This window comes from Labeo rohita, chromosome 21 (genome assembly GCF_022985175.1).
Source record: "Labeo rohita strain BAU-BD-2019 chromosome 21, IGBB_LRoh.1.0, whole genome shotgun sequence".
Classification (NCBI taxonomy): Eukaryota; Metazoa; Chordata; class Actinopteri; order Cypriniformes; family Cyprinidae; genus Labeo; species Labeo rohita.
Genome location: NC_066889.1, coordinates 18,020,236 through 18,044,636, shown reverse-complemented (window position 1 = coordinate 18,044,636; position 24,401 = coordinate 18,020,236). Strand labels below are relative to the sequence as shown.

Genomic DNA, 24,401 nt, shown 5'->3' with positions numbered 1-24,401 from the left:
TCATCCATCATGTTGTAAAACTGTAAAACTGATCAAAAAAATGACTTCATGGTTCATAAATCACCTCAGATAAGATGATCAGTGTATATGAAATCTAGTAAGGGCCTTTGGACTTAACAATAGACAGTTATTACATTATATAATTTCGGTTTATTCCACACTACTGGAATGAGGCTTTGGGGAAGAAAGTAAACACTTGCAGTTAGATGAAAACATCTTTTATTGCACAAAAAATAAAATCAAAGAACCATGTAATATTATTGCAATCGTTTAAATCGGTAAAACGCTTGCGTGTAGATCTAATGCAGAAATGGGGGAAATGAGCAGGAGGATGCGGTGATGAGATCGTAGCTGGATGTCTGACCCTAATTAAAAGGCTTTCTTTGTCTGAGATGAAGCAAATAATAGTGTATTAGTCTTCTAGGACTGATGGGTCTGACCTGATATATTCCAAAGCGCTAAGTCCATGAGATCTCTTACATTAGAAATGACAAATAAATCTAAATGATAATTCTGTGCTGTTTATTCTAGATAAGCGCACATATGAAAAGGACAGAGAAAGCTGGGGGCTGGTTTGAAGTAGGCTAACACAATAGACCATCCTGCAGCCTTGACATGCTGAGCACATGCCCACGTGTTCTCCTGGGCGGTTTTCAGTCGCTCCACTATGGGGCGTATTAGGGCTTTAAGGTCTATAGAGGGAACGGGCAATGTCAACTGTGCAGCTGAACCATGTACTTGCTTCAGATGAGAGCGAGTGGGAACTGTTGTGGTTTTGAGAAAATGTGCGTCGATATATCAAAAAGCAAAACACACAAACCACCCACATAAACTACCACACGTTTTGAACATTACATTGCGATGAATTTATGATCAGACGCTTGTGTTCGTTTAAAGCTTTCTCGTGTGGTGATTTAGCAAAAGTGTTTACATTTCACTTTATTTTTATAAATTGTAGGCCGTATGAAACCGATAATGACAAACAAATGAACATGTTTAAAAGTTAGCTTTAAATATTATAAGTGTAAGCGGTCAGTGGGCGTTCGCGGAATTTTCTAAAAATGTTACATTGTATATACATTTAGCTACATTATTTTTCAAGAAGCGTTTTCTGTTTCTAAACTGCAAATTAGATTAGAATTTAGAAATTAGATTTTACTCCTGTTAAGAACATGCTGCCCTAATTAAACGGGATGAGGTTAAAATTACCGTGTAACACGAAAAATGCCAAAATTGCTGAATCCATCTTCACTGATTCCACAAATAGTCGAACAAGTGAAACCGGCGTAGCCAGATTCACGAGGGATTAACTCTTATGAGTCGGTTCTTTTAATGAATCGCTCAAAATGATTCACGAGTCTGAGTGACTGAATCACTGTAATTAGTTCAGTGAATCTGTCAAAGATTGTACTAAATTTACATATGACATATAACAATTAGCAGTCAGTTTTTTATCTTACGAAAATTAACCATGGTTTTATTATAGAAAAAAAGTGTTGTAACTGGTTTTTGGCGCATTGATTACCATTTGTATAACCATAGTTTCACTACAAATACCATGGTTAAACTATGGTTATTGTAACAAGACCATGGTTAATTTGTGGTTACCATGTTTTAACTATAGTAACCATGGTTTTTTGGTTTTATTTGTAGTAAAACCATGGTTACCCTTACGAAAATTAACCATGGTTTTACTATAGTATAAAAGTAGTAGCCAAACCATGTTTTTTGGCGCATTGATTAGTATAACCATAGTTTTACTACAAATACCATGGTTAAACTAAGGTTAGTGTAACAAGACCATGGTTAATTTGTGGTTACCATGGTTTAACTATAGTAACCATGTTTTTTTTGGTTTTATTTGTAGTAAAATCATGGTTACCCTTATGAAAATTAACCATGGTTTTACTATAGTATAAAAGTAGTAGCCAAACCATGTTTTTTGGCGCATTGATTAGTATAACCATAGTTTTACTACAAATACCATGGTTAAACTAAGGTTAGTGTAACAAGACCATGGTTAATTTGTGGTTACCATGGTTTAACTATAGTAACCTTGGTTTTTTGGTTTTATTTGTAGTTAAACCATGGTTAATTTTTGTAACCCTGGTGAAAAAAACAGCATATGCTGGTAGGTATGTTTTGATGCTGGTTTAAGCTGGTCCTTTACTGGTTTTTGCTGGTCAAGGACCAGCATGAACCAGCAAAGGACCAGCTTAAACCAGCATCAAAACCTACCTAACCAGCATTCCAGCATCAAAACATACCTACCAGCATATGCTGTTTTTTTCACCAGGGAAGGGTTGGGTTAGGACCGGTTAGTGTCACCAGCTTAACCACTGCTGCTCTACGACAATCCTAAATAGTGAATTGGTGATGGAGGTTTATATTAATATATATCTGAAAGGAACTCACTGTCTTAAGAAGTTTGGCATTTTCTTTTCATCTTACCTCCACATAATGCGTATCAAAATAGAATTTATAAGCCCAGCGCTGATTTGTTTACAGCGGAAACCAATGTTCTTAAACGCGCCACATACTGGCAGAGGATGATTATGCATTTTCTGTAACTGCTCATGCCTATTTGTTTAGATTGTGATCAAAACACAGTGGTTGCCTTTAATTTCAAATGGCTACAGAATTGTTTTGTTCTTTGTTTAATGTCATTTCAGCCTGCGATAGAGCATATACTCTTGTTCATGTACTCTTTCATTCCCACCTTTTGTTTCATCAGTAGGTATCACAATATATATATATATATATATATATATATATATATATATATATATATATATATATATTTTGGCTATATATATATTTTGGTCCTGCTTAGACCAAAATGCCAGTGCTGATTTTTTTTTTTTTTTTTTTTTTGTCCCAGTCCAGCCCTCAGCCCTGGTCCTTATAATATCGTAGATGTCTCACCAGATGCACACTAATTTTGGAAGGCACTTAAAAACATGAAACGTCCTTCTTACCTGTATTTCTGTATACTTCAATTAGTATCATTACTGACTGGTTGTTCATATCACAACGTTAAATAATACACTTTTCTTTTTCATATAAAAATGTAATCAACTAGTTAAATGTATGCAGTAAAATAAATCTAATGTTGTTTCCTAAATATTATTGTCTAGCCGGCAAAAAAAGAAGTAGGAACCCTTTGAAGTGATATTACCCTATGAATATATTCTTGAGAATTACACCCCCGTAAAAAAGCAGCTCTACCACCTTTGGAGGCGGGATGTAGTTTTTGTAACCGAGACGCCCATCATTCAAAATGCAAACCAATGAGAAAGAGAGCGAGCGCTGGAACTGTACCGTCTCTCTCTCTCTTTCTGAGACAGCATGGCTCATGCACCCTGACCAACTCAGCTGCCTGGAAGGTTACTGTTGTGGACTATATCGTACCAGTGAATCTCGAATACGCCGAAACCTTTTCCTTTCTGTCCAGAAAGATAGTTTGGTTTCCTAACCCTCCTCTGAAGACAGCGCTTCAGGACAGCGTCTACATTAATTCAGTTTATAAACGCCAAGGTCCGACCACACAAACAGCGCAGGTCTTCATTCACATGTTGGAGAATGAGGTGCCAGTGGACGCTGTTTTCATTCACTCAAACTAACTACGGTGACGCGTTTTGGAATGAGAAGTGAACATTCAAAGGACCTGAAATTTGCTTAATTGTTTTTTTTCCTCGTGGAAAAAAAGTCGATAAATCGCAAGAAACGATGTGCTTATCAGACTGGACTATTGACAGACAGCGAGCGCATTAACCGGCTTCTTGGTGTTTCTTCTAAAAATTATTTACATGTAACTGTGACTCTTCTTGGGACTCTGTCATTCCTTACACTGCGGTCGTACAGCTCTGTTTTGATTTATTTGCAATAAAAGAAACATCATTTGAAGCTAAGAAATTCCAAGCGTGGGATATTCAAGGAAACCCTGACCGGTCCCGCAGTTCTTCATCACCGGATCGCTGTATCGACGGGGGCTGCGATTGAAACTTTCAGAAATGCCGCAGGTGGAGATGTTTTATTTTGTGTTGATCAGCCTGTGGATGTCTGTGTTGGGCCTGGAACCAGCGTCTAAGGTTGTGGCGGATCGCTACGCTGTCTACTGGAACCGAACAAACCCAAGGTGAGTTAGTTACTTGCGCAGTAAATATACTACAACGCCGTCTCATTTCTGTCATGTAGAAGCGCCACAGTCCGCAAAATATCGAGCGAAATATAACGCGGCTGCGAACCGAACAGGTTAGTCAAGCCGTCAGGATCGTTTGAATAACTTTCACAGATAATACAACAGTCACAACATACACACTGTAAGGGCGAAACTACTAACAAAATGTCACATAACGCGTGATAGACACTCGACAGCGTTATTTTTACAGTAAACTAAAAACTCTGAAGTCTGTGAAGTTAGTACATACAGTAGCATGGCAAAAAACAGCGCTAGGATTTGCGAAAATAAATGAAGCGCGAATTGTTTTAAATTTGTTTGTTGTAGGGTTTACACTAAACGTGCTAATAAGCTTTAGTTTAGTAGTTGTCAAAAAGTGCTTCCTAATGTAGCTCGCTATATATTCCTACCTTTTTATTGCGATTTTGTAACCTCATTCCGAAAAATATGAGAGGGGTTTCTTTCCTTCTTTCTGCTTTAGGAAGATTGACAAGCAAGCTGCTCTTTCAAAGTAAAAAGTCATTACCCTGTGCCACAGGCTTGTCCTAGACATTGCCCTCTAGAAACATCATTAGAAATAAATATCATGGCTCATTGGTCAGTTGTTCTTTAAAATCCAATTTACCTCTTTAAATGTGATTTTGCTTGTTATCATAATTCTAAAAGGGCAAAATTTTATCACTTCGCATTTCTTTGGAAGCATTTATAAAATGTGTGGCAGAAAATGGGCCAGTAATGGATTTCAACAAAGGTTTTCTAATAAGGTAATATAACCTTCCTGTGCAGTGAAGGGTGGTAATGAAAAATAGCATCAGGAGTGGAAATAAGTACTTTTCTGGCTGAATGTGAGTACTTGAATAAGTTGATTTGATGGCTGTTAATAGTTGGGGTGTGTTAAATGTCAATGAGCATTTTGAATAAGCCAATATTCATAACTTAATTTCTTATTATTCATGTGAAAAAAATAATTTGCTTAAGAGCTTAAGAGAGAGGTAGCCTATATTTATATTGAAATTACATTAGGCTCACTGTCCCCTTCTCTTTGCCGCTGTGATTCCAGCTCATCCCCATTCTCGGTTGTTCCTCTTCAGTTGCCATGGGGCTTTCTCTCTGCCCTGCACCCCAGCCCCATGCTGGCTTTACACAATGGGTCAACCCAGAGAGGCATTTCAGGAGTGGCTGATGCCCAGTTGGGTGCATGCTCATGAGAGAGGGGTCACACGTTCAGTGATAACAGCACAAGGCTGCGGTTAACCATCATCGGACAGCATTGAGCTCCGGTTAGGGTGAATCCGAGGGCGAGCACGGTTTCTATAGCTCGGCAGAAATGTGTGTTTGTGTGATCGTGAAAATCTGCATGTGTGTGTGTTGGAGGCTCCCTGCCTAGGTTTTGTCTGGGCAAAATGAGGCCCCTCTAGCAAATAAATGAGTTAGTTCAAATGAGTATCTCTCATTCACATTCATACACTCACCCAATGGCCTAATTCAAATCTAGCTGTGCTGTATAATGTAGCAGCACTCTCTGGCAAGACCTTGGGGCCTTGAATGTCACTCATAACCCACAAAACAAGCAACCTTCGGATCAGAATGTGTCTGTACGTCGATCTCATGTTGGACTTTTTCCATTTAGATCACATCTTTGGTAGTTTTTAAGATGCTTGGTCGGTTCATTGTGTTGCCGCATCTACCCTTTTTAATGTCGCTCATTAACATGGCTAAATTACGAACATTAGAGACAGCTGTGCAAAAGTCCTCAACTCAAAGATTTAGATAGCCGTGCCATGAAATATTAATTTGTCAGAAAGATTGCCTACATTAGAGCTTTAATTGAAGTTCTTAATAGCTCATTGGCATTTAGTGACAAACAATGCACTATAATAACAGAATCACAGCTATTTTTTTTCTCAAAGCACGCAGACAAGCTTATCTCTTAATCGATATTTCGCAAGCGTAGGAGTTGCACTTTAGAGCGTCGGCGAACATACTGAGTGATTGCTAGTATTTTCACATGAGTGAGTACGGCGGAGTCTATAGAGATTCTTTAGAGGATTTAGGGGGGAATGGCTCCTTTAGTTTTTGGCCTGAGATTTGCAGCGCTCCCATTCATATGTAAGCCTCGGTCTTGCTCTACATATGGTGGTCTTACAAGCTTCACTGGGTTTCGGAGGCTCTTTTTTCCCCCCCACTCCAATGCGGTCCACGCCGTTTGCAATTACAAATTCAATTCAAGTTGGCAGATTTCCTCTGAAGTTTCCCAGCTCGTTCTCAGATTAGTCATTTCTTAGTTCGAGACGTGTTCTTTCGCAGGCATTGCTGGATTGGCTTGAGATAGAGAGCTTATTGTTCCTGTGTTTCTGAGAATGTAGTGTTTGGGTAATCCAGATATGCGATCTACATTGCAAATATATTCATTTGTCAATATTTTTTTGTGCCATTTCCTGGTATTTCCATTTGAACTAAAATAGGCCTTGTGTTGAAAATGAAACCTGTTTATTTGTTGTTGATAGGCAGGATCAGTTAGGAATCAGTATTGAATTCCTACCTTAATCTTCTGGCTGTTTGTGTATGTGGTGCCATGGAAGCCGATACCGCTGTCCATCAAAGAGGTCTGTCGAATGGACCTAACAGCTGGGGAGAGGGATTTCAGCATTCTGACGGAGTCCCGTTTTAATCACTGATAATGCCTCTCAAATCTCCCAATAACAGATGTGGCACTTTTCCTACAGTTTTTGAAGCCCTTTCTGTCAGGTGGTGTAGTGAATACCAGCACGGCCTCTTTACACTTTAGCTTTTTTGTAACATTTCACACTTAAACGCTTTCTCTGTCGCTCATTTCTCCAGTACAAAAATGGGAAATGTCATAGATCTCCTGTAAAGCCATCTCTTTTTCACCTCTTGCGCAATATGACCTCAAATGGTTTCCTTTTTGTGCCGGCTCAGTTTTAATCCCCACTTTAAAAACAAAGCCCATGGTTTGCGGTTTGTGGCCAGTTGATATTGTGATAGCTGCTCGGTGGTATTGTGAGGGGTTCAGTTTGTATTGTTCTCCGTGTTTACCCTCCTTTTCCCTCGCTGGCACTTCTGGCCTCCTGCTGCTCGGTTCCGCTTGGATTTTAAATGGGGAGAAAAAATCATGTCCAAATATTGACTGGTCTGAAGACCTCGGTCTTCTCCCAGCCCACGTGAAAGGGTGCCATTGTTCCCTGCCTTAGTGGATCTTTGCCAGAGTTTAAAGTATTTAGGCTCTTACACGCAGGAAGTGCATACAACATGGCTTGTCGAAGGAAATACAGGCCGACTAAAGAATGGAAAGAGTTACAGATGGGAACCACAGGCCTCTCAGTTTGAGTCTCACAATCGCACCCCATCCCGATTAACCCTCCAGGCCTGTGTGGCGGTGCACTGGCGCTCTCAAAAGATTTGGGGTATCGGAAGACTCATTCCAGCAGAGAGAAAGTTCCCCTGCGGGGTAACTAGAACATCCTGCTGTTTGATGACCCCTAACACGCCGAGAGATGCCTGGCCCCCTTCCTTCAGAGCTCAGCTCTTGCGTTCCGCTAATAAACTGTCATGATTGCATCTCAGAGAGAATTCGGGGAGTGTCTCCTTTCTTTTCTCTTTTCATTTTACGAAATCACGCTTGAGTCATCACAGCGTTCGCTCGTCCTCTCTGAACTTTTAGATGATAACTGATGCATTTCGGGGCTCTGTGTTTGCTTGAGGTAAGCTCCTCATACACGGTGAGCTTTTAAACTGTGAGTGGTGAAATGTCTTCGCTGGCGTCTTTGAAGGCTCGGCTGAAGGTATTAACAGAGAGGCACTAAAGGGCTTAGGAGGTCATCGGCCCATTGTGTAAAGATACAAAACACTTCCTCTGAACCCCTTCACCCTTGTGTGTCTCCCTCGGAGAGCCACGACCTCAACAACCATTCATATTAATCAGCTTCAGACCTTAATGACCTGATAAAGCTCCTGAAAGGACCCTAAAGTTTACTAAGCCTCCTTGATAAGAATTGAAGGAAAATGTAGCATGCGGTAATGACTGCTTTGCGTATTCTTTCGCGAGCGGTATGCTCTTTGTGCCCTTCATTACGGCACATTTAATCGCAATGAGAAATAATGAAGGAAGCATTTGTTCGACAGGCTAAGCTAATAAAAATGGACTGACTTGGCAAGAGTTAGCCTGAAAGGAAAACAAGAAAGAACAAGAAACCAAGGCTTGAAAAACTTGTCTCACAGATTTGAACTTGGTCCGTAACCTTAAAACTGCTTTCACCTGCACAAATGAGGGACTTTTGGCTGAAGAATTGCATCTTTCTTTCTCATCCAGAAAAAAGAACCTACAAGGATCTTTTGAAGCTGCCTACCGAGAAATATTTCACTCATTTAAAGTATTAAAAAAATTGGATGATGAATATTTCTGTGTTGCGGTGAAGGACATGCGTCTTTTCAAAAACATTTTTTGCCATTAAACGGCTTTGGCTCCGTTATTATGAACATATTGCAATTATGACTACGGTGGTGCTCCAACGAAATCAACAGATTGTTAATTAAATATTGAGAAAAACACAATGTGACGTTTTCAATTTACCAAACCTTTTATGAATGAAAATAAAAGCACAAAAGAGCAAACTCTAATTTAATAGTTAACTTATGGAGACACTTTCATTAAGCTGTTCACATTCACCAATTCATATTCAGAAATGTCCCTCTTTCAATAAAAAAACAAATGTTCAAAACTTTTTGGGACTTAGATGTTCTCGTCACAGTCTTGGTTTGAGATTGCGGAGCATTTTATAGTAGACGATCAGTCTGTGGTAAGTGGTAAAGCATTTCCTTGTTACAAATTTGAGTACGCTTCGAGCGTTGGGACCCATAAAATATTAAACGCTGTTTGCGATCTCAGAGTCAAAAGTCTGGCCAACAAACCTTCACACGCAATGTTGAGAAAATGAGGTCAATGTGACCATCATTGGAATCCTGAGGTCAGTGTTTTGCTATATTGCAGTTGATAGAATTAATTCTCATTCATAGTGATTTCACCACAGATTATTAGATTGAATAAAACCATTAAATCATTTTCTCACTGTTTTAGTCATTTAATGACACTTTCATTACATTTATCATTATCTATGAGTTAGTCGCCCGTCCTTTCGTGTCAGTATGAGTAGTCTACTGATATTTTTCTAGCAGATGTAGGAGTGTACACGCGGCCATTTTCAGTCTTGCTTCCATTTTGTGTTTTGAACGAAACAGCAGCAGACCTAGGAATAGGTTTCCTTCTTTTGTAGCCCTTCCCAAGCCCTGTTTTTTAAAACGTTACAACTGATTTCCTTCCAAACTGTGCTTGATTTATATCTTCCAGTCAATCAGTGCAAAAGAAAGAACAGTTTATTATCCGCTATCAGTTTCGCTCTAATATGTCGATCCCATTCCGAGCAAGCAACCTAGTCCTAAAGCGTTAACTCTAAATTTACACATTTGATTTACACCACAGACGTCGTAAACCTGACTCGTGCGACTGTACGCTGGTGCTCTGGCACTAGTATCACTGGTAGGGGGAACATGCTGGCAGACGGTGGAGTCATGGAGGCATCCACTCCGCTTTTATGTATCTGCTGTGGCCAGGCCTCAGTTATTCTTGTGCATAATTGATGGAAAAGTTAGAATAGCAGAAGTAATGCGATGAGAGGGTGCAGCGAAGCGGCAAGGCGGACAAGCGCACTGCTGGCAGCCGGGAGTGGGATCGCGTGCGTGGGGCAGCAAACATTGCAGGGGATGAGAGGGCAGCTGGAGTAACAGGTCATCACAAAGAAGCAGGACAGAAGTGTCAGCCGCTAGTCAATCAAGCACTTCCTATTCCAAAAGTGACCTTCTGGCTAAGCGAACGCAAGGAAGATACGTGCCGGTCATTTGGTGTGAGCAAAAACGTGACTGTTTTGTCATAAGTGGTGATGCACTGCTTGTTCATTTGATTCGTAATGCAGTCAAAATGGCATTTTGAATATGCATATGGGCGTGTGCCATTGTTTTGACTCCTTTGAACTCTCATGTGATTCAGTGAAACTGCAGGCGTGCTCACTCTGCTCCTGTGACAAGTTGTGTGTCACACCTTGAGCAGTCAGTACAAAGAGGTGCTAATGGGCGAACAGCCCTACTTTGTCTAATAGACAATGAGCCGCTAACCAGTATCATCCTGTTTCAAAGCGGCCCCGCGACCATTCAGAGTGACTGCAGGAAATGAAGGTTTCTTCCCCTCAAGCTTTCTTTGAATCATCATACTAGTTAACTGAAACTAATCATTACTGGTCCTCTTAATTTGACTACTCGGACTAGAACAAATGATGTAAAGCAAAACACTGAAACTGGGAAAGGTGAAAACTGGAAGTGTCACATTTTATTAGGCTGAATAATTAACATGCATTTCTGCTTTAGTAGTATTGCAGTATATCTAAGGAATCTAAGGATGTGGTCAGTGATCAAAAAGAAGCTGTTTTTTTCCCTATGTCAGCTTTGCTGCCTTTTTTGGTTTGCCAACATTTTGAAGCATGAAGCAGGGGGAATAATCCCAAATGTGATTAAAAACATGAGTAAATGCACAGATAAGTCTTTTCTTTTTAGGATTAGGATAGGCTTTTGTTGGTTTAGAGCTGTTGTGCTATTTATAATGAATTTGAATAACTGCTTTTATGGCTACATACATGAAAATTAAACTTTCGGTAAGTTACATGATAAGTTTAAAACACCTTGGTTTTTAAGCATATAATTCTCCAATGTCTAAATACCCTAAATTTGAAAAAAAAAAAAAAAAAATCTATATGTCTGCTTCCCAACAGAAGTAGTTCAAAATGATTTTTCCTCATATACAATAAATTTCAAACTGTATGTTCCACAGCCATTCATCCAGTGAATTAATAACCGTGCATGCACTGGCTTCATTAGAAATCTTTTTCAAAAAAACGATAAATTTGTCAGGAGGAATTTTGTGCAACCACAAGACATGAATAGAAATACGATCCCATTGTAACTCAAAGGAAACCATCTGTCTTGGACATAAATATTATTGCGATGCCATAAAGGCTTCCGATGGAAACATAAGCACTAAATGTGCTCAGGAAACAAATAAACCATTTTTATGGCTGTACCTACGGCCCTCTGGGCATTTCTGCTTTCCTGAAAAGACACAAAGACAATCCTTCAAATCATCACCTTCTAATGTTCTCAAACCTGCACGTAGTAATTTGCAGTAATTTATAGGATTACGTTAATTACTCTACGTAAATGCAATGTTATTGATGTATTTATATATAGATTTTTTTAATGAAGGTTTTATGTCAAGTATTGTTGCACATTTAATGAAAGCATGACAAAATTTATAATGCATTGAATCCATTCACAAACAGATTAATATTGTATGACTAAGAACAGAATTTTAATTTAAAATCAGATTTTGTTGTTTCGTGTTTTGGCCAGATGAAAATTTGATTTAGAAAAAAAGTCTCAGTATCTTGTGACTATTGGTGTGGATAGATGTGGGAGTTCAGTTGGTCAGGTCTAGACACGCAATGCACATGGGATGTTCAAGTGCTACCGCTATTGCCAGCCAGAGATTTTCCATATAGCTTGTTTCTGAAAGCACCTTTTAAAAATATAATTCAATTATTTTTTCTATCATGACATACGCATCCATTTAAGTTATCATTACTACATTTTTTAAGCTAAAAAGGTTGTGTTGTAATATTTTACCTCTTTTTAATTTATAGCCATGATTTATAACATGCTACTATGAGTATGTTATAATGTGCCTGTTTACTATTGAAAACTAGGGCATGGAACAAAGCATTGGAGGGGAGTGGTTACCAAAACCCACCAATTGAATCATCAGCGGGGGCTCTGCAGATCTGGGGAAACCAATAAGGTTTTGAAGGGTTGAGTATCTTCAGGCAGATCAGCGTAGTAGAGTAATTTGGGGTGGCTTGAATGCAGAGCATATTCATTCTTATTATCCTCAAGTTGACTTTAGGTTCAGGTGATTTGCACAGTAAGTTCACTTAAAGATCGATCACCCTTAAAAGCATGCCACTGTATTTCATAAGTGGAGAGAACGAGCACCACCGTCGATTTAATAGTTGGGCTGGTGCTGGTCCCTGCCAACAGCGAGTGATTCATAAGTTATGTTCTCATATTAGCCGTCATATAATTCATACACACTTCGGGACACCTAAAGTTTGATCCGAGAAGGTTACGGGACGCAGAGGCCGCCTTGCAGTCGCTCCCCTCTCTCCGTCGCCAGTTGTCTGCCACGTCCGCGGACTCTGTCTTAAGGGCTGATATCAGATACGCTGGGGATGAAACGGCTTACGCTGGGCTGTAGCCCGGGCTCTACCGAGTTCTCACCCCTTTTTATTGTCCGCCTTAACTCTGATGTCATTTCCATCCCCTCTGGCGACCCTGTCGAACTGATAATATCTTTTGTCGGCAAGTCCCTTGTAGCAATAATCCCGATATGCATACCAGCCTTTGAAAGCAAGGAATATGTGTTATATGGGTGTTAGGATACGAGCACACAGCCACTCTCAATTTTAGCCTTCCCACTGGGGAATGAATCCCCGTCTGCCTCTGTCTCATCCCTGATGTCTTATAATGACTTTGTGTTTTCTCTTTTCTGCGTTTGATTATTTTGCCTATCTCCCCACTCCCTGCCCGGGTGCGATATCGCACGGTGGCCATTGAATTCGCCATATGGAGCCGGTGCGGTGAAGCCTATTGAGCAAATCACTCAGTCCAGATGCTTTTCAGATGATTGTGTAGCACTGTGCGATTTTAATGCGAATCTCCGCTTTCGCTCAGACAGACACGCTAATTTCATTTGGAGCGCGTGGGATGAAGACGTGCCGTTGAAGACAGACCCCGTCGCGGTCGTGCTTATCTGGACCGGCATGTCCTGCCACATTTGCACCCTTTTAATCTGACATCCTGGACGCTGGGTTTTTCACTTGTGGTGTGAACGTTATTTAATGATGCTGAAACGTGATAATTCGTACAGAATGTCAGTTCATAATGTTATCACGTCGCATTGAAGAAAAATGAAAACGTCTCATTTTTCACAGCCCTTTTGTTGTAGACCAGAATTACGTTAAATGAAGGTTTGTTGAAGGCGGTGTGGGAGTTCAGTGGGTTTAATTGTTTCTGGGTTTCTCAGTGAGACAATGAAAATTGTGATTGTGAGACCAAATAAAACGGTTTATACTGACCTCATGGCACGTAGTTTGATGGCAAAGCCGGAAAGGTCACAACCGCATGGCTGCGGCTTCCCGTCACTCTCTTGACTTCGCTCCATTAGCACCTCCAGCCAACGGGGTTCCAGCCCGAGCTAATCACCACTCTGAGATGTTTATGATGCATTTAGGATGTTTTATCTCTCAAATAAAAGTGTTTGATAAGTGTTTGAAAAGACAGCCAAGGGTAATCACTTACGCCGTTTCACAGACTCTCACGCTTTAGAAGTAAGTCCTGCTGTAAAGATCAAAGTCACCTCCAAGTTTTTTCCAGTTCTCAAACATCTGCTAAATTATGATTCGCAGAAGGAAAAAAGAGATGTTTGGATTTGCTCAGATTAGGCCCTCTAAATGTCCTCTGCAAATTTGCCAATTGCACATTTGGTCCGATTGCAAAATGGTGTTTTTGTTCGTTTGCGAGTGTGTCCATGTGTGTTTGTGTTCAGTCATTAAGGTCATTATTCAGCTCTGTTGGGTTGCGGCTGCCCTCAAATAACCCATGATGGCACAGAGATTTGCTGTATCAAGAATAAATAAGTTTACTGTTCAGGACTCACTGAGGGCAAAACAAAAAGTATACCTAAAGAAATCAAATCTTTTAGCCTAAGTACTAGATGTACTACCCTAAAATCCATATAAAGTATCTGTTCAATTATCCGACGAGGCAAGGAAGGCAATGTCCTCTCAAAATTCAAATGCAAATATTACAAAATATAACATGTATAAATCACTTGTTTTTCTAAATTAAAACCGTCCAACAGCAACACCAGCGACCCCCTAAAGTGTGCGGTGAGTTTGGTGGGGGGTCACTGAGAATGAATGGGGGAAAGTCACATGAGAGGAGGCAATGCCTCCATTACGATATGATTGGATATGACTGGTTCTGTTCAGCTGTGATTGGTTCATGTGATAAATCCCGCCTTTCTTTATTCCGTGTCTAAATGAACAATATAATAGCGTTAATGGGACTAATTTAAAAAAGCAAGTCAAATCACACACCTAGATAAAACCTCTTTGTTACGGCAAAATAAGACTTAAAATGGTCTGAAAAACATATTTTTAGTGAGTAATCAGTTTTTAGTGAGCTTTAATGACTGATGATCTGAAAAATTAAAAAATAGCTAACTATTAAAAAGTATTGCTGAACGTATAAAATATATTGTTTAAACTGTTACTGCCTTGAGTTATTATTTTGGAAATAATAACTCATGCTTAAAACAAAACATTGATGAGTTCATACTTGGCTTTAATAAATAGAATACTGATTACATTGTTAATGTAGAAATATAAAATAGAATTGTTTTTTTTTTTTCTTTTTCTTTTTCTGATAGTGTAAGTCATTGGTATTTAATCAAGAAAATGCCACTGGGATATTAATCTACATTTGGTTAAAAAAAAAAAAAGTTTTTTCTTGACTTAATGCCAGTGTTGGCTACTAAAGTTACTTCAGTTTTAAAGTAGTGAAAATAACTGTAGTAAATATGGTATTTGGCAGAACGGATTATAATCAGGGATGCTTTTGCATAAAAATCTATGGAATCCAATTCTAGAAGTAAACCAAATTTAAATAGGACTATTTAGAAATGAATGGCGGCTTTTAATGACAAGAGTGTCTGTTAGGGTGGGGGAAAACCAGCTGAATAATACCTGGAAATGTTGTCCACACCAAGATTGATGGGCATAAGTACATCAAGTTCGAGCCAACACTGTGAGTCATTTTAATTCCAAATCAAATGTGTAATCACAGCAACAACCTCAGTGGTTTTCTGTGTTCAAAACAAACTAGTGGAAATGAACTGCAGCGCAGAGAGCGGGGCCGTGGCTGAAGAAGGCTGCGTTCAACAGAAGGCTTCCCAGAATTCTCCAATTAAACCGATGATATAATTACACTGAGGAGCCCACTTTCTTTCAGGTGCTAATTGAATTGGTCTGTTTGCCAAAAAAGACTCCCATTCTAGTGAAGGGAGAGAGAAAGAGAAACTGGTCGGGCACATTCCTGCGTTAAGCCCTGGGGCGTTTTTACAGGGCGTGAGGACGGTGTTTTCAGAGAAAATATGCATAGCTCTGGTATCTGTGCTGGTATGCGAATCATATGTTGGGCCCGTCAGATGAGCAACCTGTGAACTGTAACATTAGGTATAAATAGCACCTAAGAAAACTAGATTTGATTAAAGAGCGTGAGGTCTTGCACTATTGGTTTCCGAATGGGAAACAATACATATACGTAATTGCATATACATTTTTGATTACATAAAAAAAAAATCAAAATATTCAAATGAAAATGGGGGTAAAATTTATTATATATATATATATATATATATATATATATATTATTTTTTTAAAATAAAAATTAAAAAGGATACTTAATTTTTTAAATTTTGTCACATGACATTTTTTTTACCCCTAGAAAGTTATTTAATTGATGTTTTAAAACATCTTAGGAAAAAGGTTTTAGAATTTATATCAGCTATTACTTTATTATATATATATATATATATGTGTGTGTGTGTGTGTGTGTGTGCTGTAAGAGTTTTTACTGTTTTTAATGTTTGTCACTGTATTTTAGCTGTCCTGTTCTTAACATGAAAATTTTTGGTGCTGACATGAAATTAAAAAAAAAATAAAAATCACACAAAATGAATGCATTAAGTTGACAGCTTTTTCTTTTTATATAATTATTTACAAGAAATGTAAGGCTTTTTTTTAGATATTTAATGGATGTTTTAAAAAATTAAGAATTTCTATCAATAATTACATTGAAAAATTATTATTAAAAAAGTGTTGTAAGAGCTTGTTTTAATGTTTGTCACTGTATTTTTTAGCTATCCAGTTTTTAACATGAATGTTTTGGTGCTGACATGGAATTAAAAAATAACACACACAAAATGAATGTATAAAGCTGAAAGCTTTTTTTCTGTAATTAATCACAAGAAATGTTAGGCTTTTTTAGAAAGTTTTAAAAACTTTTAAAAGGTTTTAGAATTTCTTTTAAATATTAGTTTGAAAAAAGCTTGTATTAATGTTTGAAATTGTATTTTTAGTTGTTCTGTTCTTGCCTTGAAGATTATTTTGGTACTAACATGGAATAAAAAAAGCAATAAGTTAAAAGTATAAAGCTGACAGGCCAAGTTTCAGCTGATCCAGTTTGCTTGAGAATTTGGTTTAACTTGCCTAGTTATAAAACAGCACTTACAGGCTGTTTAACGTACCAGAAGTTTGTAGCTAGCAGAAAAGCTGCAACCTCTCTGGAGAGTTTTGGTTCAGTGGCTGAGACCGTAATCGTGCCTGCCTTGTTTAGCTTCTAACTGAGGACTATTTCTTGCTAAATTCTGTTTGGTTATGTCTGAGCGCATTCATTTCCAATTGAAATAGATGGTCTGTGGAAGAAGATGAAAGAACTGTTGAACAAAATCTTTGTAAATGAGAAGAGACAAGTAGCGCGTTGGTCCACGCGGCGCGCAGAGCAAGGTGTCTAATTGTGTCTGACACCTCTCTCATTGGCACAAGTAGGAGGTTTCAGCACATCAGCAGGATCTAAGCGGGAGCCGAACTCTCACATGACTCGCAGAAGTCTATTGTTTGGTTTATGTTCTCGATAATGTCATACGATACAAATTTGAGTTAGGATTGATGTCAGCACCTGGTAATGTAGGAGTTTTCTTCCATTAGTTGCGTAAATAAATATCGCGGCGTGCCGTTTGCTTTGTCTGATAGGGACAAATAAACGCGAATGTGAGTCGGAGTGATTGGAATCTCAGGCCAGAACGGTGGCTCCACCCTTCTGTGTTTGTGTGTGTGTGTCTTTTCCCGCTGAGCAAGCAGCGCAGGCTGTTTCTCACAGATGGAGGAAACTACACACCGAGAGTGTGACTATCAGCACCATCACAGGGACTTTTCCTCTCTTCGTGGTGCGCTCCTTCTCACCCTAGACAGCGAGGAGGCCACCGTGAATCAAACGCCCCATGAAAGCTGAGTCGAAGGTTATCTGCAGGTGTAGACACGTGATAGTTGGCAGCCTCGCTTTTAAAGCTGTCTCTTTGAAATTCACAGTCAGCATCTTAAATCTTTCTGTCCCATCTATTTGTTAAGTTTATCTGCCGATCCACAGTTTTGACTAACAAGGCAAAAGATTTGAAGTTTCAGTCTGGGTAAAACATGAAAGTTTTGGGCAAAATTCAGGTCTGAAGAATTTTAACAAATTGTACTTCAAAGAAATTAAAAACATGTAATCTATCTATCGTCTGTTTTATCGTTCTGTCTATAGTTCTGTCGCTTTATCTATCTATCTATCTATCTATCTATCTATCTATCTATCTATCTATCTATCTATCTATCTATCTATCTATCTATCTACCTATTGTTCTATCGTTCTATTGCTCCGTCTATCATTGTATCTGTCATTTGTTTTATCGTTTTTTGTTATTGTCTATAGTTCTGTCTGTCTATCTATCTATTCTATCGATCGTTCTATTGTTCTGTCTATCATTCTGTGTCACTTGTTTTATTGTTTTTGTTATTGTCTATCTATCTATCTATCTATCTATCTATCTATCTATCTATCTATCTATCTATCTATCATCTCTCTCTCTCTATCTATCTGTATCTATCTATCTATCTATCATCTGTTGTTCTATCGTTCTGTTGTTCTATTTATCATTCTATCTGTCATTTGTTTTATCGTTTATTTTGTTATTGTCTATGGTTCTGTCTATCTATCTATCCTTCTATGTCTATCTATCTATCTATCTATCTATCTATCTATCTATCATTTGTTTTTTCATTCTGTCTATAGTTCTGTTGCTCTATCAATCTCTCTATCCGTGTATCTATCTATCTATCTATCTATCTATCTATCTATCTATCTATCTATCTATCTATCTATCTATCTATCTATCTATCATTCTATCTTTTGTTTTATCTATCGTTCTCTCTCATTCTATCATTCCATCTATTGTTCTATCTCTGTCTATCCTTCTATTAGTCTATTGTGTTTTCTATCCATCATTTGTTAATGACTTTTTATCTTTCTGCTGCTCTTTCTATCATTCGTTGTATCCATATCTAATCGTATACCTAATCGTTCTGTTGTTCTATTGTTTATTCTGTCTTGATTCTATCTATTTTTCTTTCTTTCTGTAAGACCTATAAGCCTTCAAACTTCAAGCCTTTAGTCTTTCTTTAAACCATTCAAACAAGTAAAGCTAGCATTCAAACTGTTTTTCTAGTTATAAATTACCATTATATTTATTGCTTGTAAACCAAAGGAATTCTTCTTGCCTTCTACGAAAAAAATAAATAGAAATAGCAATTCTGTATCCTGTTTGCTGCTGCAATTCAATTCTGAATGACACAGAATGGAGCTCCGAGAGTATTTGCGCAGTCATGTATACCTAACTAATTGTGCCTAAAAAGACCATTGCTGGTGACGACTTGTACTCAAAATCACTGTGCGGCATGCAAGTACTTAGAGTGCACCCGGTGTGACCGTTTCGAGTTATACTTTTGACACTGTAATTTACCCACATCAGGCCTCTATCAACAAAATGATCCATACTGACCCCATACAGGCCCTAAAACCACAAAGAGCTGTCTAGCGCAGCACAGTCCACTCACCAAGACATTTATCTCTGATCAGAACCAGACCTAGACCATTGCAGCTATGACGAGAGAAGATATTACCTCCTTCCCTCAGCAGAATTTTCTGGGAATAAGAGCGGTTTACAGGCTCTGGTCTGCTGGGCTCAGGCTGATTGAGCTATGCAGTCCAGGCTTCAGTTGTGGCTGCAGATTGTCTGCTGGATGTGCATATAACGGCGGTGATTAACACGGCCTGTCATCGTGCCATGACGTTGCATGGACAGAGAGCTTCTTTTATGGCGCTGTATTCTGCTGAGTGAATCAGGTTATAAAACTGTCTCTGCTAAAGAGCCCTGCTCTCAGATCTGTTTGCAGAATCTCTTTTATGTATGTCGCTCTCTTGGCCGCATATGTTTCAGTGTTGTCTACTTTACTTAAGTCAACGTCCTGCAACTAAAAATTGATGATTGAAGGACAGACGTAGAGGGCAACTTTTTCAAAATGTTGTTGACATTTAATTTTTTATGTAATTCATGCTTTTTTTTTTTATTTACAAATTTTAATATTACAGTATGTCTTTAAAAACATATAAATCCTTCGTTTTTCTAAAGAAACACTGTCCAACAGTGACACCAGCAGGTAAAGTTACTGTCTTTCTTGCCTCCCCTGAGCCCATTGAGTTTTAACAGACTTATGAAAGTGTACCGTGGGTTTGGTGGGGGGTAATTGAGAATGAATTGGAGAAAGTCACGTGAGAAGAGGCAATGCCTCCATCACGATGTGATTGGATATGACTGGTTGTGATCGGCAGTGATTGGTTCATGCAAAAAATCCCGCCTCGTGTGTGTTTGTGCACATTCTGCGAATAAACAATATAATGACGTTAATAGGAAAACTAATTTAAAAAAAGTAAGTAATATAAAAGTAATATAACCACTTTGTTACATCAAAATAAGAAGTAAAATGACATCCAAGATGTTTGTGTCTTTCTTTCTTCAGTCGACAAGAAATTATGTTTCCTAAGGAAAAAATTTCAGGACTCATCTCCATATAGTGGAGTTCAATGGTGCCCCCAAGTTTGAACTTCCAAAATGCTGTTTAAATGCAGTTTAAATGCAGCTTCAAATGGCTCTAAGCGATCCCAGCCGAGGAAGAAGGGTCTACCAAAATGATCGGTCATTTTCGAAACAAACTGACAATTTGTACCCAGTGTTTACAAAGTGAAAACAGCGATGTAGGATGATTTTGACGTTGAAGAAGAAAACGAGACGGGAGTTTTTGGACATACCCTAACTGTATTGATCCAGATTACACAGACTACGAATGCACATCGCAGAGACGAGACAAGATGAGCATTTGAGGTTAAAAAGTGTATAAATTGTCAATTTGTTTAGAAAATGACCAATCGTTTCGCTAGATAAGATGCTTTTTCCTCGGCCGGGATCGTTTAGAGCCATTTGAAGCGCATTTAAACTGCATTTTGGGGGCACCATTGAAGTCCACTATACGGAGAGAAATTATGGAATGTTGTCCCTCAAGAAACATAATTTCTTTACGACTTAAGAAATAAAGACACGAACATCTTGGATGACAAGAGGGTGTGTAAATTATCTGTAAATTTTTATTCGAATATTGGTTACATTGTTAATGTAAAAATATAAACACCTGGGTCAACAGCCAGTTAGATTCCTTCTCACACCAGACCTTAATATTCAAACTTTTGAGTGTTGAATAGTGGTGCATGACCTCATATATAGAAATACTGTCAGTCAGTCTGTGGATCCTCTTAAATGCACAGTTTCTTTCAAGCGCACAAGGGAATATTCTTAGACGCACAGTGGAAAAAGGGACTTCAGGGTGAGCATGAATCACAAAATAAGCATGATCACCGAACACGTCTATTCGCAGAGCTGTTGTCATGGTCACCGTAAACATGGTAACATATTTGTTGAACTGTGGCGAGGCACTGTTTTGACAGACTATTTCGTTAGGCCGTTCCATTCGTTTTACTGATCCTGGCCGCCGACTTTAACCTTTAAAAGTTCCCCTTAAACATTACTCAGCCGAATAAGCTTTACCACAAGCTGAGTGACACGCTAAATGGACGTCTCTGTGTTCATTGTGCGCGAGCATTCGATCCCAGATTTCCTGTGGGAATTACACAAACATTTTACAACAAAAAGGATAGAATTCCTCACGCTTTAAAAAAAAGGGGTTGGTGCGCATGCAATTGTGGTCTCGCCGGGTATTGTGAGCCGGCCGGTTTCTTTCTTTACATTTCATGCCGAATGTAGTGAATCGCCTATTAAACCTTGAGGTGCCCACAACATGAAAGGCCTCATTGTGACACCAAAGAAATCCTTGTGACACCTAATCACAAAATAAAGAGAAGAAAAAACCCTGGCACCTCACACCAATCTCCCCGGGTTATCTTGAGCGAGCGTGACCTTTGTGACATTGATAGGATTTCACACACACGCACACACACACAGAGAAACGCGCCAATACTGACCTACGCAGACGCGCACACGCGCTCACATCCACACAGACGCCTTTCATATGTCTGCGCCTCTGTGGTTTTATATGTGTGGGACTGAGCTCTTTGAAGCTGTGAGGATCATCAGGGCAGACGTCTCCGTGGTGATGTGCTCTCCTGGCCGTTTCTGGAAATAAAGCTCCGGAATGACCTCAGGATTGGGGCTCCACCAAAAAAAAACATTTTATAATATTTTATACAGCATGTAACCTACCGAAAAAAGCATCTATTTTGCGTTTGATGGCTACTGTGCTTAATAAAATTTGATGGGGCATTAAAAGTATTGCATGCCGGTTATTAATGTCTCGCTGGTCTGCCATTGGCTGGATGGTGCTGGAATCAGTCTGGAGTTTTCCCAGCCTTTCAATCCCACTGACATTAGCCTCTAAAGCGAGGCCAAACATGTGCTTTCTCTTAACGCTGGCCTGGCGATAACCTCCTGCGCCTCGCACTCAGACGGTCCTATTTTTCCACAAGCTGTAAATAAAATAAACATTTCTTTCTCTTTTATGCGTACAGATATGGCGTGTCTGTGTGCGTGTATGGTCAGATGAATGAGGTGTGTCCGTCCTCGGCTTTAAATCTGTCAGAACTGAAAGCGTTTAGAGGAAGTCTGCATAAGCTGGTCACGGTAACTCAACCCTCACCTCATCATCGGCGCAGGTGGAGTTCGATGCAGAGCTCAACCCTATAGGACCCCGTCTCCCTCCCACACAGAAATAAGGGTCATCTATCTCTCCCTTAGAGCCAATGAAATGGCTCGTGGCTTGCTGAGTGATGTCGCCATAATGCGTTTTCTTGATATTTAAAGTATTAAAGGGTTAGTTCATCCAAAAATGATGTCATGAATCTGTCATTTACTCACCCCCTTGTAGTTCAGAACGTGTAGGTGGAACACAAAAGATGATTTTGAAGAATCTTTTTACTGTTTTCGCAACCAAAAAAACATTCTGTTCCCCAAAGAATCGTTTTCAGTGAACAGTTCTTAAAAGAACCATTTTTAAAATTTTATTTTAAAGAACATTTTATTAATCCAAAGAACCTTTTTCCACTGTAAAGGACATTTTATGGTTTCCATGGTAGGGGACCTTTGTGACCTAGGGAATTTTGTGATGCAGAAAATGTGGACAGAATCTCGGTATCCGGTCATAAAAATGGAATTTACTGAATAACGCGGAATGTCACCGAATTTTTGAATGAATAAATCAAAAGTATGTCAGCACACTTAAATCAAAATGTGATATGGACTAGTGTCTGTGAATGTTAGGCTGCAAAAATACCATTTAAATATGAATCTTGCATGTTCTGTGTGTTTCTGTGTGAATAAATGGCGCAGACACCCAGTTTTATTCACCATACACGTACTGGAGCGTACGTGACGCTTACAGTGTTTTCAGTCTTTGTTGTCTCAATATATGAGAACATGAACACAAACATAATCTCTAGAACTGCCCTGAGAGTCACTTCATGAACATTTTACCATTTCACTTGGGTAAAACTATCATCATATCAAATACAAACAGAAACTTAAAGGTCTTCACAGCAACCCATCAAAATAAAAGTTTAAAAATAGTCACAGAAATATATTACTTTTATAAACTTTTATATTGCTTTTAAAACATAATTCTGTAAGTAATATTTATCAGAAAAAAATTAAACAGAATTTATTTACCAGAAAAATCTAATTAGACAACACAGCCTTTCTGAAATAAATAAATACAATAAAAAAATATATTTTTTAAATGAAATCAATTATTTAGAGATGCTTTTGATTATTATAAATTAATGAAATCATTAAAATGGAATCCAGAATTTTAATGGAAAACAGAATTTGGTGAAAATAAAAATTTGAGGGGGAAAAAATGTAATTTTTGTTGTTAAATTGCTGTTAAATTGTATGATTATTATTTTTTAAGTATTAAAACAGTCTAGAAAAATTAAAGCAGGAAAAAAATGGAATCCAGAAAAACTAAAATGGAATTAAAAAAATACTAAAACAGAATTTTGGAAAAATAAAATGGATTTTATAGGGCCCTATTTCAATGGACGTTGAAGGTTCTTCATGGAACCACAGATGCTAGTTAAGAATCAAAGTAAATAGGGTGTAAAACAACATTGACCCTCTTGTTTTCATTGTAAGGACAGAAAAACATTAAGACAAGTTTCAAAATACCTTCTTTTGTGATTCATGGAAGAAAGTCATACAGGTTTGGAACAACCCGAGGGCGAGTGTATGATGTCAGAATTTTCATTTCCAGGCAAACTATCTGCTTATATGCCTTAAAAAGTGAATTCAGCTGTTTTTAAACCGTCTCGCACACCTGTGGGTACTGAAACCCTACGGATGGCAGGCATACTGTATAATCCGAAACACCTGGCTGGGTTTGTGTTGAAGTAAAACATGTGGGTTATCACAATCACCTGCCTTGCTGGCAAAGCAAGCACTGTTTTTATGCAACAGAGGATTCTTAGTAGTTCAGTAGTTTCTAATTGAACCTGATGCAGTGTCATACCGAGCCATCCGGCTCTCATTATCGCCTGAGAAGTGATGTCACAGGAAACGGGGCTGTCTGACACTTTGACCTTTCCTCTATTGAAATCTACCGGGTCTCAAATGTCACTCATCATAACATGACAATTGAGAGTCCCGTCCTCCAGCGCTGGCGGTGTGAATGTCAGACACACCGCCTCTCCGCTCGCGATTCTGTCGAGGGAAGAAAGACGGAGTCTTTTCTCTCAATCAGAAAAAAAGGGAAAGGATCAGGTACATGGTTGTGGTTCAGACTACTTATTCTTCTCTTGATCCTTTTGAACAGACAGTTGTTCTCAT

The 24,401-nt window shown here is 38.7% G+C and overlaps 1 protein-coding gene across 1 annotated transcript in view; it reads left to right on the top strand.

Annotated features, from left to right (window-relative positions):
* The first annotated feature begins 3,329 nt into the window (after window positions 1-3,329).
* efna5a (ephrin-A5a) overlaps window positions 3,330-24,401 on the top strand; it is a 62,444-nt gene continuing 41,372 nt past the window's right edge. Inside the window, exon 1 of the mRNA XM_051092963.1 lies at window positions 3,330-4,138. Coding sequence (XP_050948920.1) covers window positions 4,014-4,138 — 125 coding nt within the window. The 5' untranslated portion in view covers window positions 3,330-4,013. The remainder of the gene's footprint in view (window positions 4,139-24,401) is intronic.